This window comes from Malaclemys terrapin, chromosome 6, assembly GCF_027887155.1.
Source record: "Malaclemys terrapin pileata isolate rMalTer1 chromosome 6, rMalTer1.hap1, whole genome shotgun sequence".
In the NCBI taxonomy this organism is placed as follows: Eukaryota; Metazoa; Chordata; order Testudines; family Emydidae; genus Malaclemys; species Malaclemys terrapin.
In genome coordinates this window covers 75,128,048-75,155,856 of record NC_071510.1, presented here as the reverse complement: position 1 = coordinate 75,155,856, position 27,809 = coordinate 75,128,048, and the positions used below count along the sequence as shown (strand labels likewise).

The 27,809-nt window shown below is 44.1% G+C and overlaps 1 protein-coding gene across 1 annotated transcript in view; it reads right to left on the bottom strand.

The window, feature by feature from the left end:
- Positions 1-27,809, bottom strand: part of KIAA0825 (KIAA0825 ortholog) — a 414,416-nt gene that overhangs the window by 212,726 nt on the left and 173,881 nt on the right. Inside the window, exon 14 of the mRNA XM_054032998.1 lies at positions 8,904-9,017. Coding sequence (XP_053888973.1) covers positions 8,904-9,017 — 114 coding nt within the window. The remainder of the gene's footprint in view (positions 1-8,903; positions 9,018-27,809) is intronic.

The following is a 27,809-nucleotide window of genomic DNA, read 5'->3' as shown; positions in this document are numbered from 1 at the left end:
TGTAGACATACCCTTAGTCTGACCTCAGTGGTATGCAAGGCTTTAGAACAAATTGTGAAGGAAAGAATAATTAAATCAATGGGGGGGGGGGTTGCAAACTTTTTGGGCCGAGAGCTACATCTGGGTGGGGAAATTGCATGCAGGGCCGGGGCAGGGGGTTGGGGTGTGGGAGGGAGTGTGGGAGGGGGTGCGGTGTGCAGGAAGGGGCTCAGGGCAAGGGATTGGGGCAGAGGAGGGGTGCAGGGTGTATGAGGGGGCTCAAGGTGCAGGAGGGGTGCGGAGTGCAGGAGAGGGCTCAGGGCAGGGGTGCGGACTGCGGGAGGGGGCTCAGGGCCGGGGTTGGGGTGCAGGAGAGTTGCGGGGTGTGGCAGGGGGCTCAGGGCGCACAGGGGTGCAGGGTGCAGCAGGGAGCTCAGGGCAGGGGGTTGGGGTGCAGGGTGTATGAGAGGACTCAGGGCAAGGAGTTGGAGTGCAGGAGGAGTGCGAGGTGCAGGCAGGGGGCTTAGAGCAGGGAGTTGGGGGGCGGGGTGCAGGAGGGGTTCAAGCTCCGGGGTGGCAGCAGCGTGCAACGGGGCCAGGGCAGGCTCCCTGCCTGCCTGCCCTGTCCCCGGCCCCATGCCGCTCCAGGAAGCGCTGCGGCCCCTAGGGGAGGGGGGATGGAGGGCTCTGCATGTGCTGCCCTTGCTGAGCCTCCAGGTACCTCCCCCGAAGCTCCCATTGTCTGCGGTTCCCCATTCCTGGCCAACAGGAGCTGCGGGGGCAGTGCCTGGAGGCAAGGCCAACGCACGGAGCCCTCTGCCCCCTGCCTGGGGGCCGCTTCTGAGAGTGGCGCCGGGCCTGTGGCCCCACGGGGGGCAATCCTGCGGGCCGGATCCAAAGCCCTGAGGAGTTGGATCCAGCCCGCAGGCCATAGTTTGCCCACCCCTGCAATAGAGGTAAATGGTAAAGAGGATGAAATGCAACACTGGTTTACCAAAAGTAGATCATGCCAGACTAACCTGATTTCCTTTTTTCAGAAAATAACTGATATTTTAGATAAGGGAAGTACAATGGATTTAATATACTTGGGCTCAGTGGTTTGAGCATTGGCCTGCTAAACCCCAGGGTTGTGACTTCAATCCTTGGGGGGGCCATTTAGGGAACTGGGGTAAAAATCTGTCTGGGGATTGGTCCTGCTTTGAGCAGGGGGTTGGACTAGATGACCTCCTGAGGTCCCTTCCAATCCTGATATTCTATGATTCTATGAAAGTTTTTGAGATGGTGTCAGCTGGGAAATTATTAATTAAACTAGGAAGATGAGAATCAATACAAACATTGTAAAGTGGATAAGAAACTGGCTAAAAGGGAAAAGGTTGTGCTGAAATGTGAATTATTAGTTCCGAGGGAGATTACTAGCGGAGTTTCTCAAGGATTGATCTTGGAACTAATCTTACTCAATATTTTTATGAATGACTGTGGCACAAAAAGTAGGAGCATGGCAATGAAATTTGCGGATGACAAAGTTGGGAGGCATTTTCAATACAGAGGAGGATCAGAATATTATACAGGAAGAACTGGATGACTTTAAAGACTGGAGTGACAGAAATGGGATGAAATTCAATAGTACAAAATGCACAGTCATGCACGTAGGGTCTAATAATAAGAATTTCTGGCATGAGCCAGAGGCTCTTCAGTTGGAAGCGACAGAAGAGGAGAAAGAGCTGATGTGCGGGTTGATCACAGGATGACTATGAGCCACCAATGTGATGGAGCTGTGAAAAAGGCAAATGTGATTCACATGTATTAGGTGTGGCATTTCCAGTGGAAATAGAGAAATATTAATGCCATTGTATAAGGCACTGGTATGATCTCATTTGGAGATAAATTCTGGCAACCCATGTTCAAGAAAGATGAATTCAACTGGAGCAGGTGCAGAGAAGAGCTGCTAGGATGATCAGAGGAACGAGGGGCCTATCTGATGAGAGGAGACTGGAAGCGCTTGGCTTCTCTAGTCTAGCAAAAAGATGGCTGAGAGGGGATATGATTGCTCTCTATAAATACATTAGGAGGCTAAATGACAGGGAGGATAAAGAGCTATTTAAGCTAAATGACAATGTTGGCACAATGGGTATAAACTGGTCATGAACAAATTCAGGCTGGAAATCAGAAGAAGGTTTCTAAATAGAGGGATGAGGTTCTGGAACAGACTCCCAATAAGTGTTGTGGGGGCAAACAACTTAATTAGTTTTAAGGGAGAGATGGACATATTTATGAGTGCAATTGTGTGACAGGGTTGCTTGTGATGGTGGGAAGCAGGGTTCAACAGCTCTGGACCTCACTTCCAGTTTATGTCTTATGTTCCTAAAAGCTCATGTTTCAAGATTTCCAGCTGACCATCTGCAGGAGTCAGGAATGGATTCTCTCCCCCACTCCACCCTGCTCTCCTACATATTCTGGGAGGCTTTTAAATCTCCTTCCTCTGAAGCATCAGGGATGATCATGGCTGGAGATGGGGTGGACCAGAGCTCTGAAGGGGCACTGAGCATTCTCTCTCTCAGTTGCTTGGCTGTCTGATATTGCCAGTGAGTGTGAGTTTTTTCGCCTTCCTCTGCAGCGCGTGGATGCAGGTCACTTGCTAGGAGTATCTGGCGATATCTCGCTTAATTATTTCCCTGCTGTTGCAGGGGCCTTGTGCACTGGTGAACCTTGGTCCCTCCTATTCTCTGCCTGTGGCATCTAATAGTCTAGTCTCCTGTGAGCTATAATACTTTGATCTAATTTCAATTGTTAGGTTTGTTGTGAGGGTGCTGGATGGTGTTGGTGGATTGAGATATACAGGAGGTAGGGTTGCCAACTTTCTAATCACACAAAACCAAACACCCTTGCCCAGCACCTGCCCCACCCCTTCCCTGAGACCCAGCCCAGCCCTGCCCCTTCTCCGAGGCCCACCCCTGCTCACTCCATCCCTCCTCCCTCCCTCCCTCCCTTGCTCATTTTAACCGGGCTGGGGCAGTGGGTTGGGGTGTGGGCTCTGAGCGGGAGTTTGGGTGTGGGAGGGGGTTCAGCACTGGGGCAGGGGGTTGAGGTGTGGGAGGGGGTTCAGGGTGCAGCTCCGGACAGCTATTACCTCAGGCGGCTCCTGGGAAGTGGCTGGCATGTTTCTCCAGCTCCTAGGCAGAGGCGTGGCCAGGAGGCTCTGTGTGCTGCTCCCGCCCACAGTTCCTGGCCAATGGGAGCTGTGGAGCTGACGCTCAAAGGGGCAGTGCATGGAGCCCCCCAGCCACCCCTTTTGCCTAGGAGCCAGAGGGACATGCCGGCCACTTCCCGGGAGCCATGCAGAGCTGAGTAGGGAGCCTGCCAGCCCTGCACTCACCAGACTTTTAACAGCCTGGTCAGTGGTGCTGACCGGAGCTGCCAGGGTTCCTTTTTGACCAGGTGTTCCAGTCAAAAACTGGACACCTGGTCACCCTAACAGGAGGCCAGGCTAGATGATTTGATGATCCCTTCTGGCCTTAAACTCTATGACACAAATTAGGCCTAATTTCTGACCCACCAATTTTGGTTCACTGATTTTTGGTTTCACACAGTCTTGTTTACCAAGCATGATGCAACACAGTAATTGAATTATATCAGTAGGCCTTTTTGTTTGGACTAATTCAGTCTTTCTCACTTTTGCACCTTTTCCTGTTAACATTTATTATTATAGCTTATTGTGGCTTCTTATGAACTTTCACTTTCACTATAATTAGGGTAAATTTGTTGGGCCAATTATTACAACAGATCCCCATGTTCCCCTTTTCTGTCAGAGTTGTTCAGCTCTGACAAAGATGTTGCCCTTTTGACAATGAACCCTTAATCAACACAGGGATCACTGATATACTTCATTTTAGAAAACCCAGTTTTTCTGTAAATGTGGACCTGTTCATGTGAATGTTCACAAATAGCAATTAAAAAAGGCACAAATATGACTGAATCACAAAGCCATTCAGAATCCAAATGAATGATCACAAATGTTCTTTCTTCAGTAATTGACAGGTTCTACCATTAATATTTTATTACATTATGGAGGCTCTTAGTATTGACTCCATAGTTAAAGTAGAGTTCTAAAATGGGCTTAGAATGAGCATAAAATCTTGCTTTTCTCTAAAGTAATTGTCTTCTTGATGTATAATTCCACAAAGTGTTAGTTTTTATGGCCTTTGAATTTTCTATTTAGATTTTATTTTATTTCTCATCATAAGTTTTTAGAAGGAAGTCTTTGAAATTGGGTTCTGGACAAAATTTGTCCTTAGCAGTATTCCCTTTCAATATTGACTGATATTAAAAAAAAAAAAAAAAAAAAAGACTATTTTCCTACATAAAATATGCTTTTAAAAGAAACCCAATTTTGCATCATTTTTAGCCATTACACTTATTCATTTGAGCCGAACCTATATGCTCCAGTGGTTGATGATTGAGAAAGTTTATTCACTATGCATATAAACTTTATACACATAAATGTGACATGCACCAGTGCATTAAGTACTTATACCAGTGCAAAAACTATACATGCATAAATTTTATGTGCTAGTGCACACACAAAACCTTCTCTATCAGATAAAATCTTCTCACCAGAAACTACACTTTTCTGTCAGATTGTATCCTGCAATGGAGAAGGATTTATGTGGAGCTGAACATAAATATGTGCCATTTATGGGCAGCTGGCACATAACCCAGAAGACTTGCTGATGGAAAATAATCTTTGTCAGTTGCTGCACTTCTACCTCCATGGGTCTGCCACTGCCATCCCTCATTCGCCTGCCTCATCATTCAACTCTTCACCTTCATTTGAGCATTAAAACTCCTTAGAAATGAATCCACCAAAACCTCTGTTGTTCAGTCAGGATTACTACATACACAGTATACCAATCAAAAACCCATAAAAAAGCATGGAAATGAAAAGTTCTATTCTATTCTACACAGGCTTTTATACTGTGCTCATAACTGTAATATCTTAAGCCACATAACAGTACATTCCCTCTACTCCTTAACCCACAAGCACACACCTTACCATTACCACAAAAACCTATTTGCCTCAGATCATGTACTGTAAGTCTGCTTCCCATAACCCCCTTTACCAAACTTCCCCACAGCCCAAAACACCATTATGCCAAACATCTGCAAAGAACAGTATTGTGAATGGGTAGTTTGGTATTGTGAGTGGACAATGTTATGATTGCACTGTCTGTGGTGTATGGTAATTGTGGGGATGGTATGTGGCTGTGGATGGAGAAATATTGTTAGGTGGCTTCCCTGTCATTTTCATGCTTTTATGAGTTTGTGTCAAGTATGTTGTGTGCGTAGAAACCCTAACTGCTTGACAATTATGTTCATTGTTTATTAAAAATATGGATACATAGATTTGTAATTTATATATGACTAATATGTATATACACATATTCAAATCTTAATACAATTTACAGCAAACAGAAAACCTTGAATTTTTTTACATCTATTTTTAAATTTTTTTTCAGGATTAATCCTTTCCATTTTTTAAAACTATTCTTAAAATACATTATATATTATATATACACAACAGGTCTTTAACACATGCATAAAAACAACAAAGCAGGAATTATGTTACAAGAAAGGTAAACATTAAAAAAAAATCACTAATATTAATGATGTTTAGCATTCTGGCTTATGTGTAAACTTGACATTTTCATAAATTCAGTGAAATTACAGTGTTCAGCCTCAGTTGTGTTTACCTTTATGGCCGGCTTTCATATACTTGTACAGCACCCTTTCCACCACTGCTTTTCATTGCCCCCCAAATATGAGACAAGTAAGGTGTTTGGACAGTTGGGTATATGAATATTAATATTTAAAATTACTTATAATAAATTAAAAGCCATTTTTAGAATATCTGGGTAGAAATAAAGCTTGTCTGTCATTGACCAGATGGGAAGTTATCATGTTGCAATATATTATATACACCAGTTCTTGGCTCTTTAAGCCTCTTGCAAATTGAAATGTACAGTGGTGTGACTCACTCAGAGGAAAAATAAAATGTTGCAGACATTCCCTACAGCCACTGAGCTAGCACCAATAAATGCACTGAGAAGTTTTTGTATTGGACATATGGAGAGGCATATGTTCTCTCATCCTCCTAGCTCATGTAGCCATGAACATAACACTAGCCTCATAAAAAAAGAGACAAAAGGTAAACTATATATAAATATCAGACATTTAAATGTTCAGTTTTGTAATCATGGAAGAAAAGAGAAGAGTGATGTTTGCCAATAGTAGAGTTATAGGTCCATAAAAAAGCAATTTCTGAATCGTCAAACCAAATCACTAAAAGAACATAAATATTCATTAAAACTAGTCACTAAATAGTTTGATAAACAAATGTGTTATTTTTGTTGGAATCTAATATGAAAAATCAATGTGCAAAATTCAACCTTTTTTATTAGACAAACAGAAGTTAACAATTTTTATTTAAAAAAACAAAAAAATTAAAAGTCAAAGAAACATGGTATAAATCAATGTGTACATGTATCTAGAATTCTTAATATATCAAGCTTTCCTCCACCCTTAGGTTACTTCTAAAAACAACAAGATGTTTGAGTACATTAAGATCAGATTAACACAATTTCTCACTTTTTCATATCTAACTCCAGTATAGATCTGAGCCATCATAAGCAACACAGCATACTATTATACTGAACTTCTCTTCTGAGATTAACAAACATTTCAGTTGTATGGACTCTGCATTTTCATGGAAGCACCACCAGCTTAGACAGGACAAAATTATAATAATAATAATTATTATTATTTGCTTTTGAGGTAGCATCTAGGGACTCCAGTCATGGATCAGTGCCCCACTGTGTGAGGCACTAAACAAACACACTTGTTTTAAACTTTGCTATGAATATGAACACAACTCTTTTTAGAAGCTGAAACTTACGAGGATTAATAAATAGTTAGGATACTTTAATACTACAGTTTTCTGTAGCTTGAATACTTTTTCTTTTTTACTTTTTATTGTTCACACTTCATACATGATATTGGAAAGAGGAAAACTTCCATAATACAAATATACTAGGCAAAACATTCATAGCAAAATTGATAATTCTCAAAATCTGTCCCTTCTACAAGTTGGTGGTACTTCCATCAAAATGTGGGGTATTGCATTGAATTTTCTGAATAGGTGAAAATGTTGTTGCCAAAGACAAGCACTAAGGGCTGGTCTACACTGGGGGGGAGGGGGGGGAGGATGTAAGATACACAACTTCAGCTACGGGAATTGCGTAGCTGAAGTCGACGTATCTTATTTCAACATATCTCGGGTCCTCGTGGCACGGGATCGACGGCTGCGGCTCCCCTGTCGACTCCACTACCGTCGCTTGCCCTGGTGGAGTTCCGGAGTCGACGGGATCAATATGTCGCGTCTAGATGAGATGCGATATATCGATCCCCAATAGATCGATTACTACCCGCCGATTCGGCGGGGAGTCTGGACGTACCCTAAGTGTTTTTAGAGTCTGGTCATATGGATTGTCTCTGTGTGGACAAACAGGCCATGTTGCTTGTGGTGGATTTGCCCTCTTCTTATCTCCCTCCTATTTTCCTGTGCCGGCCTACCTCAGAATTCACTTCTTCAGTGTATAGAGTGGTGCACAGAGTCGCATCATTTATATTCTGATAATTTTTGTCCCACACAGAGATAATACATAAGTCCTGAGTAATGTCAGAGCACCTTTCAGCCACTTCCTCAGAGCAAAGCTGCTCTAAAGACCATGTGTGAAATCCTGACCCTCCCTGCAGTTAGTGGGAGTTTTGCTACTGACTGAAATGTGGCTTCCTCGCATAGGAGGAATCCTTGAGTAGAGTAAGAGACAATAATAGCTGCTACTCTACACTGCCCTTCTCCCTGTAAGAGGTACAAGATGTGTTAAGGGCATCTTTTTACTCTGGTCATCCATGGCATAAGTTACATTGTGGGAACTGGCCCAGAATCAGGAGATCACAAAAGTGGCTCAAAGCTGAGGATCTTGGCTATGGTCTTCACTGCAGCAGGCCCTTCCATTTTTAGCATAAGTTATTTTAAGAATGGAGCCAGATTCCTTTGTCTTTTCTTTATTGTTTTTAAATACAAAAATATATGTTCTCAGAATAAATATACAGATTTACAAACATCTAAATTATGAAAAATGAAGGGGAAGGTCTCTTAGAAAATGCTAGAAGTCAAAAATAACTTGGGGAGTTATGGGGAAGAGGCAAAGGGATTGGGAGAGGATCGACAATGGGTCTGTGAGTATGTTGGGACCAAAATTAGAAAGGGAATGACAGCACAGCTTGTAACATATGCCTTGTGATACTTGTCATTATATGCAGTGAAACAGAAAGAGAAATTATTCATTTGCTTTTAAACATGTAGCAAGTTCCCTAAAAAATCAAATATAACCAAGCAATGGAAAATACGGGCATATTTTTCAATTCAGTATTTAAATATCACACCTACTTTTTTGAGCTAGCCCTTCTAATTTCCCCCTAAATTAAATGCTATGAAAATTGTATCTGTGCTGAATTACATGATTGTCAACTATTGTATATGTATATTTTCATGAAAAAAACATGAAATATTAAAATATGAAATATTGAAAATAATTCAGATATCTAACATAACATAAATACACTGCTAAAGAGCTACATAATGCACTGCCTTCCTCATGACCTTTCTTACAGATCATCGAAGTTTAAACAGAATACTTTACATCAGATAAAACTTGTAATAAATTCAGAAAAGTGCTTATATATTGTTTCAACTGAATGTTAACTACAATATTTATCTAGGAACGCTATCTGCACAATATCACAGCAATATCTAACTAGTATTAACTATCTGATTTTTTTTATTTATATCAACTAGAGATACTCACATAAGTAAAGGAGGACAAAATGGTGTTATGCAAGATAGCCAGTGTAATGGGTGACTGATATTAGGTTTGGAGAAATCTGATGGAAGTAGCTCACCACAACCATTCTGAAATGTCCTGGAAAAATAAATAGTTTTGAGTTAAAAAGACAAAAATCTCTTTAAGAACAAATATGAAACACGAGAACTAAAAAAGTTTATTTATAACTTATTTGTTTACTCCCATTTGATCAGATGTGAAATTTTAAAAAATCATTTTATTTCTTAGATACTGGTAAATTTTTTGCAGCTGAGTTTTATACATAACTGGCACTGTAACATAGACAGTTAAACACACTGGTTTTATTATATCGTTATTTTTAAATAGTCTCTTTTCAACATAAGATTATGGACTGAAAGTAGGCTAAGTAACCAAACTAAGTTACTTTTTTGTCAATAGTTTCCATTACCCTTCTCTTTATAGATAATTAGTAGGGCATGTTGTCAACATTATGAGTAAACTCTTTAGGATCACTACCTTTTGAGGTGGTGATGACATATCTCCTGCTAGACATGCTACCGAGATATCTACTTTGGATTAAATCAGGCAAATTTGGGGTCAGAATCTTTGGCCATGCTTTACTGGCTCAAAACAGATGGAAAGCTAGCTTAGACAAACAGCTAGGATTCCCAATACAAGGAGAATCTCTGATTAGCATAGATTGCTCAGTGTCATCCATTCATGGCCTTCCCAACATAGGGGAACATTCTAGAGAGAAGGCAAGGTGTTGCCAGATTGCACTGGGGGTCCCACTAGTGCTGGCACATATTAGAGCAGCCCTGTGGCTCCTCTAACACATGCCTAGGGACTATGCCCCTTTGCCTCCCCTTCCCCTTCTCTCATGTGTGTCAGGGCAGCTCCGGCACACTTGAGATGATGTAGTTCCTTCTCTCCCTCCCATTCCTCATATGGAATTCTCATTTCAAAAACTTTCAATCCCAATTTTTAATATTTCTTTTTCACATACACTCTTGTGCATCTTATACTGTTTCTCTCTGGTCTTCGCTGTTCTATAAGAAATGGGTGGGATTTTCTAAAATGACTTAATGGTATCAGATGCCTTTGAAAATCCTATTGTATATAACCAGTACTATCTTGCAAAATCAGTCATGATAGGTTCATTTTCTCTCTGATGTAAAACCATTAAGCCAGATCCTTGTTGCTAAGTGCCCTTTGCACTGCTCCAGCAGTGAAAAGGCACTTAAAGCCACCTTCAGCAAATAAGGGACGATTCTCATGGGACAAATGAATCTTTGCTTGGCATAAAACTGGCTTTACACCACCTGCTCCTCTAAGGGTATGTCTACACTACGAAATTAGTTCGAATTTATAGAAGCCGGTTTTATTGAAATCGGTTGTATACAGCCGATTGTGTATGTCCACACAATAAAATGCTCTAGGTGCTCTAGTCGGCAGACCGCGTCCACAGTACGAGGCTAGCGTCGACTTCCAGAGCATTGCACTATGGGTAGCTATCCCACAGCTATCCCACAGTTCCCGCAGTCTCCGCCGCCCCTTGGAATTCTGGGTTGAGATCCCAATGCCCGGATGATGCAAAACAGTGTCGCGGGCGGTTCTGGGTACATGTCGTCAGGCCCCTCCCTCCCCCATCACAGCAACGGCAGACAATAGATTCGCGCCTTTTTATCTGGGTTACCTGGGTTACCTGTGCAGACAACATGGAGCCCGCTCAGCACAGCTGAGCTCACCGTCACCATATGTCCTCTTGGTGCCGGCAGACGTGGGACTGCATTGCTACACAGCAGCAGCTGCTAACTGCCTTTTGGCGGTAGACGGTGCAGTAGACTGGTAGCCTTCATCGGCGATCTGGGTGCTGGCAGCCGTGGGGCTTGCCTTTTGGCAGTAAATGGTGTATTATGACTGTTAGCCGGCCTATTACAAGTCGGGTCATCGCACATTAGCAGAGTCTTCCCTGAGCAGCAGCTCGTGCAATAGGCCTGAAGACCATCGTCATACACCGCCCCGTATTTGCTGCCAAGCACCCAGAAAGATGCCGAGGGCTATCAGTCACGCTGCACCGTCGTCTTAAGATGTAAAAAAATAGATTTTCTCTGTATTCATTTGCTTCCCCCTCCCTCCGTCAAATCAACGGCCTGCTAAACCCAGGGTTTTCAGTTTAATCTTTGGGGGGGACCAGTCTGTGACAGTTTGTGTCTCTCCCTGATGCACAGCCACCGTTCTTTACAAGCACAGACTGGTGGGACCGCATCGTGCTGCAGGTATGGGACGATTCCCAGTGGCTGCGAAACTTTCGCATGCGTAAGGGCACTTTCATGGAACTTTGTGACTTGCTTTCCCCTGCCATGAAACGCCAGGATACCAAGATGAGAGCAGCCCTCACAGTTGAGAAGCGAGTGGCAATAGCCCTGGGGAAGCTTGCAACGCCAGACAGCTACCGGTCAGTCGGGAATCAATTTGGAGTGGGCAAATCTACTGTGGGGGCTGCTGTGATCCAATTTGCCAGGGCAATGAAAGACCGGGTGATAGCAAGGGTAGTGACTCTGGGCAACGTGCAGTCAATAGTGGATGGTTTTGCTGAAATGGGATTCCCAAACTGTGGCGGGGCCATAGACGGAACCCATATCCCTATCTTGTCACCGGAGCACCAAGCCACCGACTACGTAAACCGCAAGGGGTACTTTTCAATGCTGCTGCAAGCCCTGGTGGATCACAAGGGACGTTTCACCAACATAAACGTGGGATGGCCGGGAAAGGTACATGATGCTCGCGTCTTCAGGAACTCTGCTCTGTTTCGAAAGCTGGAGGAAGGGACTTTCTTCCCGGACCAGAAAGTGACCATTGGGGATGTTGAAATGCCTATCGTGATCCTTGGGGACCCAGCCTACCCCTTAATGCCATGGCTCATGAAGCCGTACACAGGCAGCCTGGACAGGAGTCAGGACCTGTTCAACTACAGGCTGAGCAAGTGCCGAATGGTGGTGGAATGTGCATTTGGACGTTTAAAAGCGCGCTGGCGCAGCTTACTGACTCGCTCAGACCTCAGCGAAAAGAATATCCCCATTGTTATTGCTGCTTGCTGTGTGCTCCACAATATCTGTGAGAGAAAGGGGGAGACCTTTATGGCGGGGTGGGAGGTTGAGGCAACTCGCCTGGCCGCTGATTACGCACAGCCAGACACCAGGGCGGTTAGAGGAGCACAGCAGGGCGCGGTGCGCATCAGAGAAGCTTTGAAAACGAGTTTTGTGACTGGCCAGGCTACTGTGTGAAACTTCTGTTTGTTTCTCCTTGATGAACCCTCCAACCCACCCCCCCCCCCGACCCGGTTCACTCTACTTCCCTGTAAACCAACCACCCCACCCCACCCTCCCCTCCCGCTTGCAGAGGCAATAAAGTCATTGTTTTTTCACATTCATGCATTCTTTATTAGTTCCTTACAGAGGTAGGGGGATAATTGCCAAGGTAGCTGGGATGGGTGGGGGAGGAGGGATGGAAAAGGACACACTGCATTTTAAAACTTTAACTCTTATTGAAGCCCAGCCTTCTGATGCTTGGGCGATCATCTGGGGTGGAGTGACTGGGTGGACGGAGGCCCCCCCACCGTGTTCTTGGGCGTCTGGGTGAGGAGGCTATGGAACTTGGGGAGGAGGGCTGTTGGTTACACAGGGGCTGTAGCGGCGGTCTCTGCTCCTGCTGCCTTTCCTGCAACTCAACCATACGCTTGAGCATATCACTTTGATGCTCCAGCAGACGGAGCATTGCCTCTTGCCGTCTGTCTGCAAGCTGACGCCACCTATCGTCTTCAGCCCGCCACCTCTCCTCTCGTTCATGTTGGGCTTTTCTCATGTCCGACATTGACTGCCTCCATGCATTCTGCTGTGCTCTATCAGCCTGGGCGGACATCTGCAGCTCCATGAACATCTCGTCCCTCGTCTTACGTTTTCTCTTTCTAATGTTCACGAGCCTCTGCGAAGGAGAAACATTTGCAGCTGGTGGAGGAGAAGGGAGAGGTGGTTAAAAAAAGACACATTTTAGGGAACAATGGGTACACTCTTTCATTACAAGGTCGCATATTTCGGCTTGCAGGCAGCCATCGTAGGCCACAGTGTTTTGGCTTTTTTAACCTTCTTAACATGCGGGAAAGGTTGCAAACAGCAGCGCATTTCCCATATCAAGGATGAATTGGGTTGTCCATTTAAAATGGGGTTTCAATGTAAAAGGAGGGGGCTGCGGTTTCCCGGTTAACATGCGGCACAAACACAAGTAAACCACCCTCCCCCCCCCCCACACGATTCTCTGGGATGATCACTTCACCCCTCCCCCCCACCGCGTGGTTAACAGCGGGGAACATTTCTGGTCAGAATAGCAGGAACGGGCGCCTCTGAATGTCCCCCTTAATAAAATCACCCCATTTCAACCAGGAGAGCTTTCTGGAGATGTCCCTGGAGGATTTCCGCTCCATCCCCATACACGTTAACAGACTTGCTTGCTTTTTTTTTGTAATGTTTACAAATATTTACAAAGTTACACTCACCAGAGGTCTCCTGTGTGCCCTGAGGGTCTTGGGTGAGTTCGGGGGTTACTGGTTCCAGGTCCAGTGTCACAAACATATCCTGGCTGTTGGGGAAACCGGTTTCTCCGCTTCCTTGCTGCTGTGAGCTACCTACAGTACCTCCATCGTCATCTTCCTCGTTCCCCGAACCGTCTTCCCTGTGTGTTTCTCCAGTGAGAGAGTCATAGCACACGGTTGGGGTAGTGGTGGCTGCACCCCCTAGGATCGCATGCAGCTCCGCGTAGTAGCGGCAAGTTTGCGGCTCTGCCCCGGACCTTCCGTTTGCTTCTCTGGCTTTGTGGTAGGCTTGCCGTAGCTCCTTAATTTTCACGCGGCACTGCTGTGTGTCCCTGTTATGGCCTCGGTCCTTCATGGCCTTGGAGATCTTTTCTAATACTTTTCCATTTCTTTTACTGCTACGGAGTTCAGCTATCACTGCTTCATCTCCCCATATGGCGAGCAGATCTCGTACCTCCCGTTCGGTCCATGCTGGAGCTCTTTTGCGATCCTGGGAGGACTCCATGACGGTTACCTGTGCTGATGAGCTCTGCGTGGTCACCTGTGCTCTCCACGCTGGGCAAACAGGAAATGAAATTCAAACCTTCGCAGGTCTTTTCCTGTCTACCTGGTCAGTGCATCTGAGTTGAGAGCGCTGTCCAGAGCAGTCATAATGAAGCACTGTGGGATAGCTCCCGGAGGCCAATAACATCGAATTCTGTCCACACTACCCCAATTCCGACCCGCAAAGGCCGGTTTTATCGCTAATCCCCTCGTCGGAGGTGGTGTAAAGAAACCGGTTTAAAGGGCCCTTTAAGTCGAAAGAAAGGGCCTCGTTGTGTGGACGTGTCCAGGCTTAATTCGGTTTAACGCTGCTAAAGTCGACCTAAACCCGTAGTGTAGACCAGGCCTAACTTGGCAAATGGGACAGAAGGGGGCATGCTACAGTCAGGTGGTGCTGAACCCTGGGAGACTAATATAACCGCTACAGCTGGCATAACTCAGAGCAGCCTGGAGTCTGCTTTAAATTACACCAAGGTAGTTTCTCTTTCCTCAGCTGCGCCAAGTGTGATCTTAGGGCTGTTCAGGATCTTGGGAACTGACTTCAATGTAGTTACGCCAGGGGTGAATTTGGCCCAATATATCTAAGGAGAAATTACACACCAATTTCCTTCTTCCTTCTACTTTGTTTCAAGTGCTACCAAAATTTCCATAATGTGTCTCTAATTTGAACAATTAATAACTGAAATTATAAATACTGCCACATCATTACTGTGTGTGTATTTTTTTAAAAAAGCCTAGGAAATTAAAAGAAAAGGAGTGAGGGCAGCCAGCACTTGGTTTCTGTTTAAAATTTTCAAATTTCTTTCAGAATAAAAATCTGAGCTTTAGTTGGGGACAATGGCTAGAGTAAACAATGTAACTATTTTAATAGTCTCATTTAGTTCAGAAATTTTCTTCTACACCATAATAGTAGCTTTCCTGGGATGCTCCAAATTCAGGGGTAATATAATATTCTGTAATTCTCTACGCTGAACAGTGCTGGTTGTTATTGGTAACATTTGTATTGCGTTAGCACGTAGGAAATCCAGTTATGGACCACCGCTCCTATTACCTAATTATACATATCTAGACTCTGCCTCCTTAATCTAGAAAGAAGGATCAGCCCTTCCCTATAGGGCAGTGGTTCTCAACCTTTCCAGACTACTGTATCCCTTTCAGGAATCTGATTTGTCTTGTGTACCCCCAAGTTTCACCTCATTTAAAAACTACTTATTTACAAAATCAGACAAAAAATACAGAAGTGTCACAGCACACTATTACTGAAAAATTGCTTACTTTCTCATTTTTACCATATAATTATAAATCAATTGGAATATAGATATGGTACTTACATTTCAGCATATAGAGCAGTATAAACAAGTTATTGTCTGTATGAAATTTTAGTTTGTACTGACTTTGCTAGTGCTTTTTATGTAGCCTGTTGTAAAACTAGGCAAATATCTAGATAAGTTGATTTACCCCCTGGTAGACTCCGTATACCCTTTGGGGTATATGTATCCTTGGTTGAGAACCACTGCTCTAGGGTACTTCATCACCCCAATGTTTTGTAGATTTGGGTGTTTTTGTTTGTTTGTTTGTTTGAAGTTTATCCTATTAAAATTCCTTTTTCCAGTCCCACTAGATAAAGTTTAGAGATACAGACAAATTGTTGATGAAGTCACTCCCTAGTTTTTAGTGACTCCACACACATTTTAAAAAAAAAAATCCACCCTCTCATCCATGAGCGGGGAAATGAACCATAACACTCACCTTGAATTTCTTAGGAAAAAGTGGCAATTAAAAAAAAAAATCAATAGGCGTTTTGCCACTGACTATAATGCGAGCATGATCAAGCAGCTTTGAGTGGAAAGGGTGGCATATACCAAGCAGGGTACACTACAAAAGGGTAAGGGATCATTACAACAGTAACATTTAAGCTTCCTCAATAATACACATGAAGTCTTCTGAAGGCTAAGCATAAAGATAAGATTGTAAAGTAGGTAAAGGAAAATAAAAATATTTTCACAAGGAAACTGTAGAAGTTTTAAAATGCTGGCAATGTCCAAGACAAATTCTTACTCGCTGTAGCTGTGTATAGAAATAATTTTTTCCCCCCAATTTAGCCAAATAGGCTGTTACACCTCTTAAAGAATCTGCAGTAATGGAAATAGCAATTATTTACTTTGATGAAAACAGGATTCCTTAATGGAAATCATGATTGATAAAGTCTGAGTAGTAATAAGCAGCCACATTTTCTCTGCTGGTAGTATATGAGCTGTTGGGGAGATTTTTGGAATACAGCAGTTTGTTAAATACAGTCCTTGAGAGCTCTCTTAATGTCAAGCAGGTGGCAGAGACTTTTGGATTCTGAGTTATGAGGTTTGGGAGAGCAAACTTCTAGGCAGATTTCAAAATTGATGTGGAAACCTGTGATTGCTTTAAGGAAGCACATTGTCTAAATGTAACATCATCTTTAAATATTATAAAGAATGAAGTGTCTGCTAATAATGCAATAATCCTTTGGTGCCAGCAGTTCTCAGTGTCCACTGCTGGCAATGTAATTCTTGCCAGAAAGAAAATGTAACTCTGTGCCAGACAGTTTAATTCAACTGCTCTTCTGACAGAAGTATAGTAATAGCTAGTAGAAAAGTTGTTTTGACTATAAGATATATTAAGGCAGCTGCCTATAGTCTCAAAGTGCTGGATAGCATCTGTGAGAGTATTTAATACCACAGCAAGATCCCAAGTTACAGTAGTTTTATTCTCTCTTAGAGTATGACAAGGTGAGAATTGATCTTGCAAGCCTCAATGCAGGTGTGAAATGATGAGATGCCTACAAGATACACATGGTGTTTCCTTGTAGATTTTGAAGGACTTGGTAATCTAAACAATTTAGAATTATGGATAATATGCAGCTGCATGAGTTGTAACTTGTTTTTCTTAAAAAATAGAGGTACTTCCAACTGCTAAAAGAAAAGAAAAAAGTTGGAATCTCTAAATACTCCTCTCAGCAGTCATGCTATCATCCTGAATTTTTAATTTGTAATAGCATCTCCTGATGTCTAATACATAATCATCTGAAGGAGGGCAATTAGATCTTTTTCATCATCTTCAGCAACAGAGGGAACTGATGACTTCTTGTCAGCATGAGGCAACTGAAAACCACTCTGCTCTGCTTTGAGCTACCCTAAGTATATCGCAGAGGGCAGTCTCTATTTTGAGGGATTAAGTGCGACTTTAATTGTGCATAAACCTTGTGCTGGCCTTCTGAATAGGAGAGAATTTTACTCTGTAAGCAGAGGAGGGAATTAAGGGTACAATTAAATCCAGTTATCCACTGCCTTATCAAGATATACGTGCTGCCAAGGTTCGCTAAAAGCAAATTCTTGTCATGTGAAAAGCATGAAGGGAATTCTACATATCTGAGGGTTTCGAAACATCATGACAATGTTTAGCTGACTACACCACTTCCCTGATGTGGTTTATTGATTTAAGTGCACATCTCAGCTCTCCAAGGAAATACAATGGTTATTACTATCACTTGGGTATGGGATGTTAAATACATCATTTTGTCAAATTGTTCATGTTAAATTGCTGTGATGTGGCTTGGTCACTTTGTAACATGGTGGACCCACTGGAATGAAGTTTAGAGGCAGGTAGGTTGCATTGTATTTGGGTTTTTTTACATTCTAAGAGGATAATCCATGAAGAATTATCCCGTGTGTTTGGAACTGGTTTTAGTGTTGCAATAGTTGGAAGCTCAGAAGAAAGAGAAGAAAAATGTTCCTCCCTCTGCTGCTAGATTGACTGAATTGTTGTTTAACCAGATCATTTTGAACTGCAGCTAATGAACTGAATAAGAAGTTTATAGAGTTCATTTAAATGAAATTCTACTCTACTAGGAAAATATAATTTATAAATCTTGCATTTCATGGTAATCTGTAGAATGGTAAAAGTGTTCTTCAAACTATTTCGAGGATACAAACTGTCTTTGGGTTCAATCCTGTAAATTGTTGAGAGCCTCCTGAGACATGCTGAATGTCTGAAACAACTTTTGAAGACTGAAAGGTTTACCCATAAAGGATAAAATTCTGTTGTGCATGGTTTGAGACCCACAACTCCCTATCTGGATTATTTTTGATTAATTTGATTGTCTAATGTTTGACAGATTTTGTACGTTTTAAAAACAATTGCCAATAGGTCTCCAGAAGTCCAGTCTGTATTTATGGTATTTACTATGTTTTTTTAAAAAGCAGACTGAATACACAAATTCCATCATTTGGCATCATATTGACACTCACAGGGTTCATCAGCAGGGTTGGAACCTTTAGAATCACTGCACAGACCTCTGCTACTTGAACTAATGAGGTATCTGACAGCAACAGGAGCCATCCTCTATAGTTGGACCAGAAATAGAAGTCAATGAGACACACCATTTGCAAGCAGATTTCACAGATATTTGCTGACAGCAGAGGAATGGTGAAATTCAGGAATCCTGAGTTCCATTCAACTCTAGAGGGGAGTATACTCCAGTGGGCAAAGATTCTTCTGTCAGTTTTCCTCAAGCCTGATCTCTTTTGCCCCGTCCCCCACCCAACCTGTCCCTGTTACAAGCCTTTAGTCCCAGTCTCCACCCCCTCAGGCATCTCATCCTAATCCCAGTTTCCTTGCCCAGTCAATCCGCTGGGCTCTTTTCCAAGTCCTAATTTTCCCCCAACCTCCATTCTCTCCCTCTCCCCAAATTCAGCCCCAGTCTCCTTTCTCAGACAGTCACAGATCCTCCTGCCAGTTCCTTGGCCTATCTGTCTCTCTCCTTCCCCGCCACTCCAACTGGCTCCCAGTCTCCCTCTTCAGGTTTCTGATGCAGTATCAGTCTCTTCCCCAGGTCCTTTGCCAGTCCCCACAAGTTCCTTGTCAGATCTCTCTCGCCTCCCCACATGTCCACATTCTCCTCCCTCTAGTTCCTAGTCCCAGTCTCCTTCTCCAGACAGTCCCAGTCTCCAGGGCCGGATTTACACTTTATGCACCCCTATGCACAGCATCTTCAGTGCTCCCCCACCCCACTACAGCTGATCTTCATGTTTTCCATAAAAAATGGAACTTTTAACCCACTTTTAACTTTTAGATGACCCTAGAACGCTGGTGCCCGTAGGCACGTGCCTACTGTGCCTAATTGGAAATCCAGCCCTGCCAGTCTCTTCCTCTCCAACTTGCTCATTATTGATTTTAGCATTCTATCCCCCAACCAACTGAATCCCAATCACCCTGTTTACCTCACTGCTTCCCAACCCCCCACCTCCTACTCCCATGGTTCCCAGTCTCAGGGTATGTCTACACTACGAAATTAGGTCAAATTTATAGAAGCCGGTTTTATAGAAATTGGTTGTATACAGCCGATTGTGTGTGTCCCCACATAAAATGCTCTAAGTGCATTAAGTCGGCGGACTGCGTCCACAGTACTGAGGCTACCTTCGACTTCCGGAGCGTTGCACTATGGGTAGCTATCTCATAGTTCCCGCAGTCTCCGCTGTCCATTGGAATTCTGGGTTGAGATCCCAATGCCTGAATGATATAAAACAGTGTCGCGGGAGGTTCTGGGTACATGTCATCAGGCACCTCCCCCTCCGTCAGAGCAACGGCAGACAATCGATTCACGCCTTTTTACCTGGGTTACCTGTGCAGACAACATACCACGCCAAGCATGGAGCCCGCTCAGCTCAGCTCACCGTCACCATATGTCCTCTGGGTGCCGGCAGACGTGGTACTGCATTGCTACACAGCAGCAGCTAATTGCCTTTTGGCAGTAGACGGGGCAGTATGACTGGTAGCCTTCATCGGCGATCTGGGTGCTGGCAGACGTGGGGCTGAATTGCACACAGTAGCAGCCCCTTGCCTTTTGGTAGAAGATGATATATTACGACTGGTATCCGTCGTCATCGTACTGCAGTGGCTGTCAATCATGGGCACCTGGGCAGTCTCGATGATGATGGCTATCAGTCGTAGTATGCTATTTTCTGCCAAGCACCCAGAAGATGCCGAGGGCTATCAGTCATGCTGCACTGTTGTCTGCCAGCTTAAGATGTAAAAAATAGATTTGTTCTGTATTCACTTGCTTCCCCCTCTCTCCGTGAAATCAACGGCCTCCTAAACCCAGGATTTTGAGTTCAATCTTTGGGGGGGGGGCCATTCTGTGTGACAGTTGTTTGTGTTTCTCCCTGATGCACAGCCACCTTTGTTGATTTTAATTCCCTGTACCTGTATGCCATGTCGTCACTCGCCCCTCCCTCCATCCCTCCGTCCGTCAGATACTAGTTTCGCGCCTTTTTTCAGTCCAGACGCCATAGCACTGGGATCATGGAGCCCGCTCAGATCACCGCGGCAATTATGAGCACTATGAACACCACGCGCATTGTCCTGGAGTATATGCAGAGCCAGGACATGCCAAAGCAAAACCAGGACGAGCCGAGGAGGCGATTGCAGCGCGGCGACGAGAGTGATGAGGAAATTGACATGGACATAGATCTCTCACAAGGCACAGGCCCCAGCAATATGCAAATCATGGTGTTACTGGGGCAGGTTCATGCCGTGGAACGCCGATTCTGGGCCCGGGAAACAAGCACAGACTGGTGGGACCGCATCGTGCTGCAGGTGTGGGACGATTCCCAGTGGCTGCGAAACTTTCGCATGCGTAAGGGCACTTTCATGGAACTTTGTGACTTGCTTTCCCCTGCCCTGAAGCGCCAGAATACCAGGATGAGAGCAGCCCTCACAGTTGAGAAGCGAGTGGCAATAGCCCTGGGGAAGCTTGCAACGCCAGACAGCTACCGGTCAGTCGGGAATCAATTTGGAGTGGGCAAATCTACTGTGGGGGCTGCTGTGATCCAAGTTGCCAGGGCAATCAAAGACCTGCTGATATCAAGGGTAGTGACTCTGGGAAATGTGTAGGACATAGTGGATGACTTTGCTGCAATGGGATTCCCAAACTGTGGTGGGGCGATAGACGGAACCCATATCCCTATCTTGGCACCGGAGCACCAAGCCACCGAGTACATAAACCGCAAGGGGTACTTTTCAATGCTGCTGCAAGCCCTGGTGGATCACAAGGGACGTTTCACCAACATCAACGTGGGATGGCCGGGAAAGGTACATGATGCTCGCGTCTTCAGGCACTCTGGTCTGTTTCGAAAGCTGGAGGAAGGGACTTTCTTCCCGGACCAGAAAATAATAGTTGGGGATGTTGAAATGCCTATAGTTATCCTTGGGGACCCAGCCTATCCCTTAATGCCATGGCTCATGAAGCCGTACACAGGCAGCCTGGACAGTAGTCAGGACCTGTTCAACTACAGGCTGAGCAAGTGCCAAATGATGGTGGAATGTGCATTTGGACATTTAAAAGCACGCTGGCGCAGCTTACTGACTCGCTCAGACCTCAGCGAAAAGAATATCCCCATTGTTATTGCTGCTTGCAGTGCACTCCACAATATCTGTGAGAGTGAGGGGGAGACATTTATGGCGGGGTGGGAGGTTGAGGCACATCGCCTGGCCGCTGATTACGTGCAGCCAGACACCAGGGCGGTTAGAAGAGCACAGCAGGGCACGGTGCACATCAAAGAAGCTTTGAAAACGAGTTTTGTGACTGGCCAGGCTACGGTGTGAAACTTCTGTTTGTTTCTCTTTGATGAACCCTCCGCCCCACCCCCCCACCCAGTTCACTCTACTTCCCTGAAAACCAACCACTCCACCCTCCCCTCCCCCTTCGAGCACCACTTGCAGAGGCAATAAAGTCATTGTTACTTCACATTCATGCATTCTTTATTAATTCATCACACAACTAGGGGGATAATTGCCAAGGTAGCCCGGGATGGGTGCAGGAGGAGGGAAGAAAAAGGACACACTGCAGTTTAAAACTTTAACTCTTATTGAAGGCCAGCCTTCTGATGCTTGGGCAATCATCTGGGGTGGAGTGACTGGATGGCCGGAGGCCCCCCCACCGTGTTCTTGGGCATCTGGGTGAGGAGCCTATGGAACTTGGGGAGGAGGGCTGTTGGTTACACAGGGGCTGTAGCGGCGGTCTCTGCTCCTGCTGCCTTTCCTGCAGCTCAACCATACGCTGGAGCATATCAGTTTGATGCTCCAGCAGCCGGAGCATCGACTCTTGCCTTCTGTCTGCAAGCTGATGCCACCTATCACCTTCAGCCCGCCACTTGCTCTGTTCATCCCGCGATTCAGCCTGCCATCTCTCCTCTCATTCATACTGTGCTTTTCTGTAGTCTGACATTGACTGCCTCCACGCATTCTGCTGTGCTCTTTCAGCATGGCAGGACATCTGGAGCTCCGTGAACATGTCATCCCGAGTCCGCCATTTTCTCCTTCTAATCTTCACTAGCCTCTGTGAAGGAGAAACATTTGCAGCTGGTGGAGGAGAAGGGAGAGGTGGTTAAAAAAAAGACATTTTAGAGAACAATGGGTACACTCTTTCACGTTAAATTTTGCTGTTCACATTACACAGCACATGTGCTTTCGTTACAAGGTCGCATTTTTCCTCTTATATTGAGGGCCTGCCGGTTTGGTGTGAGAGATCACTCATGCAGTGCCAGGCAACAGATTTCGGCTTGCAGGCAGCCATGGTAAGCCACAGTCTTTTGGCTTTTTTAACCTTCTTAACATGTGGGAATGGTTTCAAACAGTAGCGCCCTCATTTCCCATACCAAGCACTCGTTGGGTAGGCCATTTAAAATGGGTTTGCAATGTAAAAGGAGGGGCTGCGGTTTCCGGGTTAACATGCAGCACAAACCCAACTAACCCTCCTCCCCCCCACACCCAATTATCGGGGATGATCACTTCACCCCTCCCCCCGTGGCTAACAGCGGGGAACATTTCTGTTCAGCAGAGCAGGAACGGGCACCTCTGAATGTCCCCTTAATAAAATCGCCCCATTTCAACCAGGTGACTGTGAATGATATCACTCTCCTGAGGATAACAAAGACCGATAAGGAATGGATGTTGTCTGCATGCCAGCAAACACCGGGACCATACACTGCCATGGTTTGTTATGCAATGATTCCAGACTACATGCTACTGGCCTGGCGTGGTAAAGTGTCCTACCATAGCGGACGGGATAAGGCAGCCCTCCCCAGAAACCTTTTGCAAAGGCTTTGGGAGTACATAAAGGAGAGCTTTCTGGAGATGTCCCTGGAGGATTTCTGCTCCATCCCCATACACGTTAACAGACTTTTCCAGTAGCTGTACTGGCCGCGATTGCCAGGGCAAATTAATCATAAATCATTAAACACACTTGCTTTTAAACCATGTGTAATATTTACAAACGTACACTCACCAGAGGTCCCCTGTGTGTCCTCAGGGTCTGGGAGCACGCCTTGGGTGAGTTCGGAGGTTACTGACTCCAGGTCCAGGGTGATAAACATATCCTGGCTGTTGGGGAAACCGGTTTCTCCGCTTCCTTGCTACTGTGAGCTATCTACATTATCTTCATCCTCATCTTCCTCGTACCCCAAACCCGCTTCCCTGTGTGTTTCTCCAGTGACGGAGTCATAGCACATGGTTGGGGTAGTGGTGGCTGCACCCCCTAGCATGGCATGCAGCTCCGCGTAGAAGCGGCATGTTTGCGGCTCTGCCCCGGACCTTCCGTTTGCCTCTCTGGCTTTGTGGTAGGCTTGCCTTAGCTCCTTAATTTTCACACAGCACTGCTGTGCGTCCCTGTTATGGCCTCTGTCCTTCTACGGAGTTCAGCTAGCACTGATTCATCTCCCCATATGGCGAGCAGATCCCGTACCTCCCGTTCGGTCCATGATGGAGCTCTTTTGCGATCCTGGGACTCCATCATGTGCTGATGAGCTCTGCGTGGTCACCTGTGCTCTCCACGCTGGGCAAACAGGAAATGAAATTCAAACATTCACGGGGCTTTTCCTGTCTACCTGGTCAGTGCATCTGAGTTGAGAGTGCTGTCCAGAGCAGTCATAATGAAGCACTGTGGGATAGCTCCTGGAGGCCAATAACATCGAATTCCGTCCACACTACCCCAATTCTGACCTGCTAAGGCCGATTTTATCGCTAATCCCCTCGGCGGAGGTGGAGTAAAGAAACCGGTTTAAAGGGACCTTTAAGTCGAAAGAAAGGGCTTCGTCGTGTGAACGTGTCCAGGCTTAGTTCGATTTAACGCTGCTAAAGTCAACCTAAACTCGTAGTGTAGACCAGACCTCAGTGTTCTAGCTAAACCAGTTCCAGAAGGCCTCCCTCCATCTCCCAGTCTCCTTGCCCAGCCAATCCTAGTGTCCCCCAGCTCCCAGTCTTTCCTCTACTGTTCCCATTCACATTTACTCCCCCCACTCCATTCTCACCAGACTCCATGTTCCAATCTACTCCTTTCCCTCTCCCTGGTCTGGCATTTTTGCCCTCTGCATTCAAATCAGACTCCTTCCTCCTCTACGCTGCCTGGGTGCCACCAAGGGGATCATTGAAAGCACAGGAAAGACAGGCTCCCTGCTCTTAGTTCTGGTGCTCAGACCAGCACCACCCCACTCTGTCTCGGAGCATCTAGGAGTAGCAATTGCAGCGAAAGTCCCTCTGGGTATGTCTGCACAGCAACTAGACACCCGCAGCTGACCTGTTCTAGCTGACTCAGGCTCGTGGGGCTTGGGCTGCAGGGCTGTATCACTGGAGTGTAGACTTCCAAGAGCAGGCTGGAGCCTGGGCTCTAGGACCCTCCAGGAAGATTTTTCTTTGCTATGTAGACATACCCTCTGAGCCCTGGTAGCCTTGTGCTGGAGCATGCTCAGTTGTTCTGTGGGAATGGTGCATATATAATCTGGTCACGTGTAAGAGTGTTAAGGTGTGGAACATGCTCAGTGAAGCTGGAATCTTTGGAGACTTTAGCTGTTAAAATCAAAGAAATCTCTACTGAATATGTACAAACTATGATTTTCAAAAGCTTATAAGTTGGGTATATATATTTGAGCAGATTTTCACAGAAATGGCAAAGGACATATCGCTGACAAAAAAAACCTACCCTTTGCTAAATTTCAAGTCCTTCCTCCAAAGCATATGGATGCTAGAGCATTCAAATAAATGGTCTGAAAAATTCTTATCATGGGCAAAATAATGTATATTCCCTTAGCTTTGTTCTCGGAAATGGCTGAATCATTTTGGCTTATATTTCCCAGAACAGTTCAACCTGAGACAGACATCTGGCATACAAAATTTCAGCAGAAACAGCTAAAGCTCTGCAAAGTTATAAGCAACTGAATACAAGATCTTATCATGGGAAGTACTGAGAAACTTTAATAATAGGTGGTGCTATCAGCTCTGCTTATAATGCTTTGTATTGAATGCATGAATAACGTCTCACAGAATTTATTGTGCTGCTGCCTTAATGTAGACAATATGCCATATTTATTAACATTTAATAATTAGTTAAGTAGTCACCAAATTTCCAAGCTTGGGTTACATCTGATATTCAGAAACTCAATGTTATCTTCTTTGCAATCAATAAAAAAGTTCTTGTCCACATTGTCCCTATCACTAGTCATACTCCTGTTTATGTCTACTACATATAATGATGTGATAAAAGGTGTAGCTTTTCCAGTCATAGTCCAATATTATTTGTGAACCTGAGCAAATAAATTATTAAAAACAGGTTACTCCCATACATAATGATATAATATGGCCCTAGGAACAATAAGACATGTACAGCAGTTTTGTTGGCATCTTTGACAATCTTAGCAGTGACTGTAAAGGTGAAATATAATCTGTGAGCAATAAAGTATTATATTTGGTTATATGGTGGATATAACCAAGCAAGGATTTATGTAATGTATACTTAGCCTTTGTCAAGCGATCTTGAATCACTATATCCAAATCTTTGTTCCATACTTCTGGAAACACTTAATATTTTCATCTAATAAACTTCCAAAGGATCATGTTAAATTCTGATGTGAAATTTTTGTGTGTGAACATTAAAAAAATTTCTGTAGTGGCCAGTTAGCGATAAAAAGAGAATCTAATAATGCTTTAATAATTCAGTGCCAATTTTTCTTTTGAGAGGTTTGTCAAATCGCCAGCAGAGAATTCCCCTGGCATGGGGAAACTCGATGTTGGCATAACTATACTGGGTGTGGGCTCTGTGCCTGCCACCCCACCACTACTGGCATGGGCAGTGTGCTAGAGGTGCGTAATGGCCATAGCAGAGTTCTGCTTTGCTCCACCAACCTCCACTGGTGTAGGATCTATTAAAGATCTTAAACCAGATGTTAGATCTTCCTGCCACAGTTCTAAGTGGTGATGCAGTTGGGGCTGGCCACAAGGATCAGAGAGCTCTGGCACAGGAGAGAATCTGCCCTAAACTCACTCTTCAAAAGAAACATACAGGATTATTTTCTTTCTCAACCATGTATTTTTGTTATACTTGACCAACCTAAGACAAAACCTTAAGTATCTTTAATTCCTGAAAATGACATTTCTTAGGATGCTATTTCCAGTGACCGCTTGGAATTCATCCAACCCAACTACTGGACAACTGGCTCGGAGACAATGTTCTGCCATCAATAATACCCTGATTAGACCAATCTTCCTTGTGGGGAAAGGTGAGAGGTATCAGGCTTAGATTAAGTCTGGCAACAGCACATAGTCTTGCTTAGTACAAAAGACTAGGATGCTTAATTAAATAATAATTTTATGTTACAAACTGGGGCCTTGGTAATTGTGAAAGTCATAATGTTGCCATTCTTGTATTGTCCTTAAGGATGTTGCATAAATGTATAACCTTCGATAAAGGAGAGATACACCTCCTCTCTCTCTTAAGGAAACAACAAGGAGTCTGGTGGCACCTTAAAGACTCTCTTAAGGGTTGTTTAAGAAAATTGAACAAACTTTTGTGATGTTTTTGACAGGAGTGATTTGTGATTTTTTTTTTTTTTTTTTTTAGGATTTTTTGTGAGAGAGACTAAAAATGGGTAAAATTTCAAATGGATATAATAGTTGTAGAAAATGACCATTGTAATGTGATGGATATGATCTCAAAGTTTAAGAAGGAGACAATACTATTTAACTAAATGTGTTTGTATTTTCTGTAGTGGTGTGGTATATTTCATTAGAAAATAAAACTGATGTTTACTTTTAGTCCATACTATTTAAAATCAGGTGGTGTTCACTCTAACTAGAAATCTGTTTTTTGGTTTTCTGTGGGATTCTGTTTTTTTAACAGAGCTATGGGGGCACTGATTCACACACATTGTTTTTGGGATCTAAACACTGCCTTTTTCTGTAGCTCGCATAAGAAATGTGTGGTTTTCTAAGGAGAGCTCAGATAAATCATCAGGTTATCTGCAAACAGAGCTTCCTTTTTGAATTCCCAGTATATTTTTGTGATCTGATGTCTATAGCTAGATTTTCAATTACAGTGTCATATAAAAGTGATCAGTTTTCATTTGGTGGAATGGGAACCAGGTTAGTGTATGGGATAATCGTTCTCCTTCAATTTCCCAACAATTCAACACTAATACTTTACAGGTTTATTGTGTATTTCTTTGTTACTGGAATCCAATTAATTTAAACGGAAAAGCTTTATTAATTGCCCTTTTAAAATCTATATTAACATTGATTTCTGAAGGCTGTAAACTATGTCTGCAACAACCTGATGTTCTAGTTGCCTGTGGGACAAGATGGAGGATTTAGAATTAGGGAACCACAGCTGAAACTAAGAATTCGAAAAGTTTATATATTGTCAGAGGGTGGAATTAATATGTCTTATCTTAGCAATTAATATTTTAGAGCACAGTGGATGT